This window comes from Lemur catta, chromosome 14, assembly GCF_020740605.2.
Source record: "Lemur catta isolate mLemCat1 chromosome 14, mLemCat1.pri, whole genome shotgun sequence".
Lineage (NCBI taxonomy): Eukaryota > Metazoa > Chordata > Mammalia > Primates > Lemuridae > Lemur > Lemur catta.
In genome coordinates, this window is record NC_059141.1 from 42128049 (window position 1) to 42139853 (window position 11805).

An 11805-nucleotide genomic window follows, 5' to 3' on the forward strand; every position below is an offset into this window, starting at 1 on the left:
CAAAGCCCCAGGATGCTTCAGAGGTGAGTTGCTTCGCTGCACAGAAATAGCTCTATGAGACATATCCTGCCTTGAGGTATTCTGGAACCCTGAATCCACAGCTGTATCCTTGCTCAGTTGCGTGGTTAGATTAAGAAATCAAAAAATCTAAGCTTCACAGTTCCCCAAATAGTTCCCCAATTCCTAAAAACCTTTCAGTTTGTTCAGGAGCTGAAATGCAATGCATAGTATTGAATGGGGTAGGCCAAAAATAGAATCTAGAAGAAACATGAAAACATCCAGTAGAAAACTGATAGCAGGGCTGGGCACGGTGGCTCATGCCTCTAATCCCAGTGTTTCAAGAGGCCAAGGAAAGAAAATTGCTAAGGCCAGGAGTTTGGGTGCAGCCTGGGCAACATAATAAGACTCTGACTCTATAAAAAAAAAAATTAAAAATTAGCCAGGTGTGCATACACATGTAGTCCTAGCTACTCCATAGGCTAAGGCTGAAGGGTTGCTTGAGCCCAGGAGCTCGAGGTTACAGTGAGCTATGATTGTGTGCTACTGCACTCCAGCTTGGGTAAGAGACCCTGTCTTTAAAAAAATAAAAAATAAAAGAAAACTGATAGCAAATGCTCAGACTTTAAGAGAAAGAGCAAGAGCTACAGCTCTCTAAAATCAAGAGATTCCATTGTGAAATGTGGTTTCTTGGCCATTTCATGGCCAGTCTATCTGAGGAATTGGTGTGACTTTAAATGGCGTGACATGCTTTGGGGGAGTCTAGGGAAGAGGGACATTGGAATCAATGGGCTCTTTCTCTGCAGGACTCTCCTGAAAATTTTAGAGATGCGTTTGTCTTCCATAATCTCTGTGCAACAGCCTTGGGTCAAGACCAATTTAGAAATATCATAAGTGCATATTATTTATAGGGGAATTTTGAAATGGTTACTCTGAAACCATTATTATCTCTCATATTAACAGGTAGTTTCTGAACCTTTTAAAACAGGCCCCAGCTACCCACAACCCCCAACAGCCCTTTTGTAGAAGCCATTACCATCAGCTTACAGCCAGTCATGTAGGCTGATCTGGGCTCTGTTTCAACATGAATAATAAAAAACCTTGCTGCCCATAAAAAAACTTAGCAGCCACATTTGGAGACGGCATGTTCTAGGATTCAACCCTAGAGGGAATTTTGGTGCTAATATTAAATACCCCCTAAAAATCAGCTTTATAATGAACACATAAGAGACTCCCTAATTAAACACTGGCTTAAAACACACACACACACACACACACACACACACCCCCAAACCCAACCTCCTATTCAGACATTAAGTCACCAAACTGACTTCTATATGAGAAGATAGTGTTAATAGCAAGAGGAGAATTTTACTTTTTATTTTTAAGTTTCATAACTATTTTAATCTCTAGTAATTAAAAGAAGGGGCAGGGGGGAGATGATGTAGATTTCTAAACATCTGCAAGCTTGCAACATAAAAGGCCAAAAGCAAATTCCAAGTTAAGGCTTACATTCCATTTTTCCTTTATTCTGTTAGCCTGATGATTTATTATAGGGTTTCGGACCAGTGAGTTCTATTAGCTACCATATGTATAGTGTTGCCAGAGTACCAGGGGACAAACTGAAGACCAAGGGGCCAGCTGACCTTTGAATGACTCCACTTTGGGGATGGAGTTTGAGGTGGTTGGTTTGGGAGGTTGTGGCTGGAATCTTAGCCCATGCACCGAGTCCATCGGCTTTGGAGATGGCCATTCCCAAGAGTGGAGCCCTACTCCCTGGAGTCCATAGAACCCCTTAAGGCTGTCTCTTCCTTATAAGCCCCAACTGTTCCCTTCAGGGACCTGTGAGTGTCTTAGATTTCAAAAGTTGTCACGATGAGGTATCTCAACTTCATGGAATCCCCACCCTCTCTGAGGTTCACCTTGTTGTGAGAACCACTCCCCACTTCCAACATAGACCCATGTTATTGGGCATATTCTTTCTCAATGACTGTGTTGGGGATTTTGGGTTTGGATTTCATTGTTGTCATTGTTGTTTTAATTGTTTTTAATTTTTGGTGTTTTCAATATGAACACCGTGAACACAATGGAGATAGGAAGGGTGATAAACCCCTTCTAGTCAAACCCACTGTATTCAGGTAATCAGATTGCAAGGCCCCTGGTGGGAAGGTAATATCTAATATACTAAAGCAGATCGTAGAAATGCCATCCTAAAAAAAGGGTATTTTCCTTTTTTCTGCCCAGCTTTTCAAAGTCCTAAACCAGTGTTATAACCAGAAGGATGGGCCTCTGATATGACTGAAGGCCTAGGTCATAGAAAGTTCAGTGGCGCCAAACGTCCCCATAGCCCCACAGCAAACTCTAGCTACATAAGAAACTAACAGCTAAATCCAGTTTGCCTTTTTCCCTTCCCTTACTCATTTTTCCATATTTTCATGTAATGTATAAGCTCAAGAGACCAATGATGATTATTAATGTAGAACAAGTAATGATGTTTGTACTGGAAAAGGCAGCTATTACTACCAAAAAAAAAGATAGGAAGCTAAGCAAAGGCTTTCAGGTACCACTCATCTCTAAAAAGCAGGCATGTCCTTAAGTGGATTTGAGGAGAAATATCTATGAAATGGGCATGATTCCCTAAAATTTTTGTTCCTACGTATCCCTAAACCAGCATCCTCAATCTTACCTAAAGACACCAGTGTGGCTGACGCTTCTTTTTTTTTTAACAGAAAAGAACAAAGTTCAAGGGATGAGCTGGGGGTGGGGGGAGACCAGCCCAATATAGCTGTTTTGTGACTGTGCTATTAAGACACATCAGGGCAGAAGGACAGCAATTTTGAAAGGGCTTGTCAGCCAGCTGGGTCACAGATGGAAAGTTAAGATGACCTTTTGAGGTCATCTTACCCAGCTAAGATCATTTACACGGCTACATAAGGCAATTTAAATGAGTCAAATTGTGACCACAACTTCTGTCAATAGGGGTAGATAAAGAGTGTCCATCTCATTGACTATAATTTATTTCATCGAACAGAAAAGCTGTATTTGTGGTGGCACCCACTGCCTGAATTTTAACAACTTTATTGTTGGCCTTTAATAGAAATGTAGTTTGCTACAGCCTAGAAGGACAAAGAATGTCCTCATTCCCTCAGGTAGACGGGCTGCCATTGCATGTGCGTGCGTCTTCAATACTTTAGCATTATCTACATGTCACTTCACAGTGAGTAGAAATTATTAACATTTGAGCATCACTAATTTTCAGTGCATTATATTGAACACATTGGGAAGGAATTTGCCCTTTCAAAGAAAAGGCAAGGAGTTACAGTAAGTTTGTTATTTATTGTTGACACAGGGTTGGTTGGATTTTTGAAAGAGAGATGCTTAAAAAATATCTTTCTCAGGAGTGTCATAAAACACAACATGTAATTTAAAACCCATTTGGATAATTGACTGATTTGACAAGAAGACAACCTTAGAATTAAACTATATATTAGAATCAGGAGTGATATGATTGTATACCATCAGTACATAACACTTTGCTATTTTGATAGGTGTCTCATAAAGGACTGAAGCGAATGTGCATATTTCCCCTAATGTTTCTGTAGCTTAGATTTCTTTGTTTAGAGCCATGATTGAGGAGTAATAAAGCTTTACAGAAACTCCATGAGCTGATTGACAAGCCTGTTTTCAAGAAAAACTACTGTGCGTAATACTGTATTTCATAGCAAAGGATGTCAGTGTGTTTGATTTTTCTTCTGACTGTCTTTTGAAATATTTTATCAGGTTTCATCAGAGCAAGAGAAAGAACAAGAGACTTTAAGCCAGAAAAGCATCCCTGAGCCTCTCCCAGCGGCAGACATAAAGAAAAAAATGGAAGGGTACCAGGATTTTGCAGTGAGGCCCCTGGCGGCCAGAGCAGACCCAGAACAGGACAGCGAAACCGACCAAGGTTCCAACAGCGAGAAGGCGGCAGAGGAGGCGGGAGAGAAGGGGCCTGCACCTCCGCCCCCAAGTGCTCCTCTGGCCCCTGAAAGGGATCCAGCTTTGGTCCCTGGGGCAGGTAAACAGTCACTCACCTCTCCCAACACCCTGGTGGACTCCAAACAAGACTCCAAACCCTGCTGTTTTACAGAGAGCTCTGAAAATGACCTCCAAGAGGCGTCCTTTCCCAGCTACCCCGCCACGCAGCCACCGCTGGCCAACCAGAACGAGATGGAGGATGACAAGCTGCCCGCGATGGCAGATTACATCGCCAACTGCACCGTGAAGGTGGACCAGCTGGGCAGCGACGACATCCACAATGCACTAAAGCAGACCCCGAAGGTCCTTGTGGTCCAGTCATTTGACATGTTCAAAGACAAAGACCTGACTGGGCCCATGAACGAAAACCACGGACTTAACTACACACCCCTGCTCTACTCCAGGGGCAACCCAGGCATCATGTCCCCGCTGGCCAAGAAAAAGCTTCTGTCCCAAGTGAGCGGGGCCGGCCTCTCCAGCAGCTACCCCTATGGTTCCCCACCCCCTTTGATCAGCAAAAAGAAACTGATTGCCAGGGATGACTTGTGTTCAGGCTTGTCCCAGGCCCACCACGGCCAGAGCGCTGACCACATGGCGGTCAGCCGACCATCGGTGATTCAGCACGTCCAGAGTTTCAGAAGCAAGCCCTCAGAAGACAGGAAGAGCATCAATGACATTTTTAAGCATGAGAAGCTGAGTCGATCTGATCCCCACCGCTGCAGCTTCTCCAAGCATCACCTTAACCCCCTTGCTGACTCCTATGTCCTGAAGCAAGAAATTCAGGAGGGCAAGGACAAACTGTTGGAGAAAAGGGCACTCCCCCATTCCCACGTGCCTAGCTTCCTGGCAGACTTCTACTCGTCCCCTCATCTCCACAGCCTCTACAGACACACTGAACATCATCTTCACAATGAACAGACATCCAAGTACCCTGCCAGGGACATGTACAGAGAATCGGAAAACAGTTCTTTTCCTTCCCACAAACACCAAGAAAAGCTCCATGTAAATTATCTCGCGTCTCTGCATCTGCAAGATAAAAAGTCAGCCGCTGCAGAAGCCTCTACGGATGACCAGCCGACGGATCTGAGCCTCCCCAAGAACCTGCACAAACCCACCGGCAAGGTCCTGGGCCTGGCCCACTCGGCCCCAGGGCCCCAGGAGAGCAAAGGTGTCCCCCAGTTCCAGGTCATAGGCAGCCAGAGTCGAGACTGTCACCCCAAAGCCTGTCGGGTATCGCCCATGACCATGTCGGCCCCTAAAAAGTATCCCGAATCACTATCAAGATCAGGAAAATCTCACCATGTGAGACTGGAGAATTTCAGGAAGATGGAAGGCATGGTGCACCCCATCCTGCACCGGAAAATGAGCCCGCAGAACATTGGCGCAGCGCGGCCAATAAAGCGCAGCCTGGAGGATTTGGACCTCGTGATTGCCGGGAAAAAGGCCCGGGCCGTGTCTCCCCTGGACCCGTCCAAGGAGGTCTCCGGGAAGGAGAAGACCTCGGAGCAGGAGAGCGAAGGCAGCAAGGCAGCGCACGGTGGGCATCCCGGGGGCGGATCGGAAGGCCACAAGCTTCCCCTCTCCTCCCCCATCTTCCCAGGTCTGTATTCCGGGAGCCTGTGTAACTCGGGCCTCAATTCCAGGCTCCCGGCTGGGTATTCTCATTCTCTGCAGTACTTGAAAAACCAGACTGTGCTTTCTCCGCTCATGCAACCCCTGGCTTTCCACTCACTTGTGATGCAAAGAGGAATTTTTACGTCGCCGACAAATTCTCAGCAGCTGTACAGACACTTGGCTGCGGCCACACCTGTAGGAAGTTCGTACGGGGACCTTTTGCACAACAGCATTTACCCTTTAGCTGCTATAAATCCTCAAGCTGCCTTTCCATCTTCCCAGCTGTCGTCTGTACACCCCAGTACAAAACTGTAGGCCCAGCAGCCCAGAGCAGGGGGCTAAGAGAGCTTCCCTCCTTACCATGGGGTGATGGCTTGTAGAATTAGAAGTCAGTATTTCTTCTAATCTGGGGGTACGATCAGTCCCAGCTGTAGGGGCCGAGAGGGGAGGTGAACATGCCTGATTTTTCTGGGACAACTCCAGCCTCGGCTGGTCAGTCTTTACCCCCTTCCAACACGGATGGATGCCCTGGCACCTCCAGATCATTCACTTTGCATGTGGGCCTTGTGAAGGGATTTGTGTATATCCAGGAAGAACTTAGAGGACCCCATCTGAGTTCGATGGTCAGGAAACAATCTAGGCAAAAATAGGGGGGGGCAGGCATTTCAAAGGAAGGGGCGAGGAAGACTGGCCAACATGCGCCAAGGGATGCCCCTCTTTTCTTAAAACTCTCCAAGGTTCAATCAATGCAATGTATAGTGAACTTCAATAGATCTTTCATTTTGACACTATTAAACAATCCAGAGAAGTAAACACTGTTCAATTGACTGTATATATTTGCTTCTTAAAACTACCAGTATCACTGTTTGCTTACCTAATTTATATGCAGGTAGTTCCATTTTCTCCCAGTTCCTTCTTGTCTTTTTTTTTTTTTTAATTAAACAGTATCGCTTTTGTTTGCAAGTCTTTTTTGTTTTTTGTTTTTGGTTTTGTTTTGTTTTAAAGGCTGACTGACTGTCCTAGTTGTTGATGTGTGTTTGTACTTTTTCCACATCTTATTTTGAGCAGCTTTTGGGTGGTAAAGTTATTGTTTACAAATTGAAGCAACTGATTCAGTGGAACAAATGAAAAAGAAACAGTCGAGCACACAATAGTGCAAAGAACGTTCCTTTGCAGATCCGCAACTTAAGGATTTTGTTCCTCATAAATGGCATAGTTGAAAGAGCTTATACACTGCTTACCCGGCCAAATGCTTTGCTTTGAAGTATTGGGTTATGTGAAAATATTGAGCATTGTACTTACCTTATCTAGGCTGTGAAACTGTCCTACATACCAGAGGAATCATAAAAACAAAAACCTCACTGGCAGCAAGCTGCCGAATAACAACAGAGTCTAGAAGACATATTTGTGGGCTGCACAGATATTTTAGGAATTTCAGAAATTAGAACAGGAGCCAAAATGATTTACATTGGTGTTGGCACTGATCCCTTTAAATGGTCTGGGAAAGGGGGTTGGGAAGAGGATGGAGCTCAGCTATCAGAAGAGGAGCAGCTGAAGTCCTCCCAGCTTCTCTGGGCCTCTGTCTTTTGAGTAATGAGTAGTCACATTGCTTTCATCAAGTTGGTTTTTTGTCATTCCCAAGAAGAATCTCCCAGGCCACATCTTTGGGGATAATTGACATACTGGATTGGCCATCTCAAAAGAAAGTCATCCTCGTAGGGTTTATGGGGCATGAGTTTCGTGTGTGTGCACACACAAATAAGGTGGTTTGTGTCTTGTTTTTAACCACCTGGCAATACAGTATGCTTTATGGTTTTTTTTATTGTTGGAAATAAATGATCAAGCTGTTCAAGCAGTCAAAAGAGGTGGAGAATGCCCGTGGTCATTCTTGCCACTTTGTTCCTTTTGCTACCGGGATGTACCATCAGGGTGGATGCATTTTCTAATCCTGTTAAAGGTCGATGGATACAGAGAGTGGATTTTCTTCCCAAGTCCCATCCCTGCTGAAGACTGCTTGGATGAACTCCCCAGGCCACTTTCTCCCTCCCCCAACACTACCAGTAGACTTTAGAACCATAGTTATCCAAGTCTTTTACCTCTGAGATATTTAATTCTATGAAAATTGATGACAATTTTCAACTTCTAAATAGGTAACTCGACTGCAAAATAATCAAAAACTGATAACAGTGAAACTGCGGCTCGTAAACAAAGCCATGCATGCCGTGCATTTGTATTGAAATGTCTCCATGATATGAAGCCAAATATTCCATGTAACATACTTAATATCCAAAGGTGGAAACAAAAGAATGTAGAGATCCAGTGTTAAGAGTTCCATTTGCTTCAATTAATTATTTACCTTCCTGTGGAATAATATATATATATTTAATAGAACCATAGGTAGACTAGTAGAATTTAGATTATAAATGTGTGAGTGCAGATTATCCTGCTATTGCACAAGATAGAGGGGGGAAAAAAAATTTCAAATTCCAGCTGGCAAAATGTTAGCCAGGACACATGTACGAAAGTTGCACTAGATGGAATGGTCACAGAATCAGAGGACGTGGAAGAAAAAGGAAACTCCGGTGGTTCTGCAGCAGACACGGGCTAGATCGTACTTGGTTTCTGTGAGTTCATTTCTCAAAAAACAAGAAAAAAGGGGGGGGGGCGTCTGTCCCTGGTGGAGCTCACCTATCTATTTGTAATATGGGGCATTTGTTTTCCCCACTGCAATGATTTCAGTCTGGTTTCATCATGTTGGAATTCGATCACACCATTTTCAAACAATGTTAACATAGTCCAGCTTTTGTTTTTCTCATCTCTTCCGAGAGGAGACTCACTGTTTCTGCCGGAGGAAGCTCATACCCTCAGCAGAACATCAGGACGAATAAAGAGAAATAGGGGTATACATTCCCAACAGAAGCAGTGTGTTATTTGTTTTAAAACTCCGAACAGAGATCTTGGAAATCTTTCAAAAAGACCATTGAATTCTTCATTGGCTGAGAACTACGTTTTTAAAAAGTCTTAAATAGGGCTTTGTTTGCATTGTTTGAGTTCAAGGGGTCTTATTATTGAATGGAATTGCACAAGCCTTTCTTTGTGCAGTCAAACCATTGTTATTGGTAGTTCTGTAAAGGAAACTGTGGAATCTAATTGGCAATGGAGTCATAAATCTATTTACTGAGTATGGCTTCCAAGAAATGTTGCAATTCAAAATGCACTAAGTCCATGATTTATTGGAGATTTGGAGATTCTGAATAATATTTTTTAAAAACCTTTCCATGCAATTTCTGGTTTAACTTTTGGCAACTCAATAAAAAAAAATAATGATAATAAAAAAAAAACAGCCCAACAGAGTTTCAGAATTAAGTATTCTAGTAAGTGATTCGAACTTGTAATATTTGCCACAGGACTGACTTATATATTTACTAGCTAGAAGCTCTTAAGTTCACTTGTTTATCAGGGCATATACAGAAGGGTTTGTTAAAACTCAATGTTGACTTTACAACTTTCTGACCTGGTGCATGAATTCTCAAGTACTGTATTTCACTGTGTTGGTGTGTCTGATGGAAATTTTGAGGTGGTCCCACAAAAATATTTTATGTAGTGTGCCTTCAAAGAGAACCATTTATTTCTCTTCTTCACTTATTGTCCCACAAAGTCACATTTGGTGGTGGTCAGCCAAGTCCCATCTGGTCTAGTTTTACTCTTGTCCCAATTTTAAAGAGAAATGGGAATGATTTCGCCCTGGTGAGACCCACACCATTGCAATGATTATCTTGAGCACTTAAAAGTCCAGTGTTGGCTGTTGGTGTATTTGACATTCTGCTTGTCTCCCCATGGTTGAAATATGTCTGAAGAATAGCAGCATAATCTCTTGGCTGTTTATACTTTTTTAAACTTTCCTGTGTTGTAAATATTGTATACTTTTGGTGATTCCAGCTATGTAACCTCTATGCTCTGTAAGGTGATTATTTGTATATAGCAACATGGCCCAGTGATATTATATAGTTTCCCAATGGAGAGGTTATTGAGTAACCTTTGCATTAGTTTAAACACTACCAGAAGAATGCTGAGCCAACTATAAACACTCAATTTTGTATGTTTTCCAAATTGTACTTATTACTGCTTTTGATACTGTATTACGTGCCAATAGTTTCCCAATCACATAGCAGGCAAGAGATATTTTGTACTTTTTGATCCACTGTAATATTTAATAAAAAATGTTACTATCTGTTTCCTTTTGGGTGTGAGTGATCTGTCACTTCTTCCTGAGGAGCCCTATGGCCTCACCAGAGGACTTTCCACCCTGTCATTTCTAAATTGGATAGCAATAATAATGATGACAATGTCTAGGGTGCCCAACTGGCATACATTATCTCTTCACGACCTCTTGTAAATTTGGTTATACCCATTTTACTGATGAGAAAGTTCAGCTTAGAGAGATAAATCAACTGACTTGATCTAAGATCACTTGACTAACAAATGGTGGAGTTGGGATTTGAACCCAGGGCTCTTGTCTGTGAACTTCCTTTGTATACCACGCTCCTCTGCTGGCAGATCACAAAAGTTACTGTTTATTTGGTCAACGATGATTTACTCACGCCTCAATTGCCAGGCATAGTGTTAGGAGCTGGGAATACAATGGTAAGTAGAAGGTAAATATTGTCTGTGGGGTTTATAAATCTTACAGGAAAGAGGGTTAATCAAATAGTCACTGAATATGACTGAGTTCCAGGAGAGAAGCGTGTGATGACTAAAATGACCCACAAAGAGGAAGTGGTGACTAAAGTGACACATGATGAGTATGAGTTAACTAGGCAAGAGGGAATTGGGAGAAGAGTAGTTTAAACACAGGGTACCACGTGTGCAAAGGCCCTGAGGCAGGGACGAGTTTGGCTCAATAGAGGAGTTGGGAGGAAAAACCAGTGGGGCATGATTGCAATGTTGAATGAGTAAAGTTAGGTGAGGTTAGAGAGAGTAGCAGGGGCCAGCCGGGTAGGTCCAATAGACAAGATTGATCAATTTGGTCTTTATCCTAGGCAAGAAAAGTTCATCTTTTTAAATAACATTCTCTGGTGGTTGTGTGAAGGCAGATTGAGAGCATCCTGACATCAAGGTGGTGGGCATTTCGATGGGGATGGCTGAAGGGGAGATGGACGCATTTCAGATGTACTCAGAAGGAAGAAAATGGACTTGGTGATGGATTAAATGGGACAATTAATGGAGGGATGTTCTGGAGGGGTTGGAAATCTAGGAAAATACTCTGCATATTCTGAGGTCTGGGCTTTTTGTTCATAGACCCGATGTGAAAACCAGCTATTTCTGATCCTTCCTTGCCTTGATCCTCTGCCTCCACCTCCCCCTGGCATTGCTCAGGTCATGCGTTGAAATGAGACATTCACAAAGTAACACCCTGTGTGCTCCCTACTGAATGAGTCCCAGAGATGAGGGCAGGGACAGGAGTTTGGTCAGTGCCTTGGCTTACGACCAGCATGGCTTTGAATAGACAGGAGAGAGAGAGTAGGCTGCTAGCAAGCATGTCAACCACAACTCTGGGAGGGCAAGAAAAACACATTTCTGTAACAAACACGGGGCCCTTTTCACACTATGGTTGACTCTCTGAAGGACCCTGCCCAGCCCTCTCAGGTCAGCAGGAGTTGCAGCAACGTGTTAGGAGCCTCGCCCTCTTCTTACTGGCTGTCATCCCTTTGCTAATGCAGCACCCACCAAACACAGGAGGAACCCCTTGCCCCACAGTGCTCTGGCCCTCACTCTGAGTCATGTATATTTCACCATTTCATGTGACTTGCTACAAGTACATCAACAGAATGTCCTTCCATCCATGACACACTCAGCATCTGTAGATCGTTACCCATTTTTGCCAGGCCTAGCTGGCAAATACCATCCAGAAGGAGGTGCCTTTGCTAAACATGTCACTCACAGAACAAAGCAATGACGATGTCCAACTATGTGTTCTAGGAAAGTGCCCAAAGTTGACAAATGTTTCAGTGCTGACAGTGACCAGGAAATAGGGGGTTATTTACATCAACAAGTATGTAAGTGGCAGAAGGTGGGAGTAAGGTGGGAGGCGACCTCTAGCCAGGAACAATGTGAGAGAAAGCACAGCCTCCAGGATTGACCTAGGGAATATAGTAAATCACATTAATGTGGGCTAAT

At 43.5% G+C, this 11805-nt stretch overlaps 1 protein-coding gene across 2 annotated transcripts in view; it reads left to right on the top strand.

Moving 5' to 3' along the window:
• Positions 1-9863, top strand: part of ARID5B (AT-rich interaction domain 5B) — a 177956-nt gene extending 168093 nt beyond the window's left edge. For both annotated transcript variants that reach the window (XM_045569077.1, XM_045569078.1), the window contains 2 exons: positions 1-23; positions 3778-9863. The exon at positions 1-23 is cut by the window's left edge and continues 176 nt beyond it. In XM_045569077.1, coding sequence (XP_045425033.1) covers positions 1-23; positions 3778-5943 — 2189 coding nt within the window. In that variant the 3' untranslated portion in view covers positions 5944-9863. The remainder of the gene's footprint in view (positions 24-3777) is intronic.
• The last annotated feature ends 1942 nt before the right edge of the window (positions 9864-11805 follow it).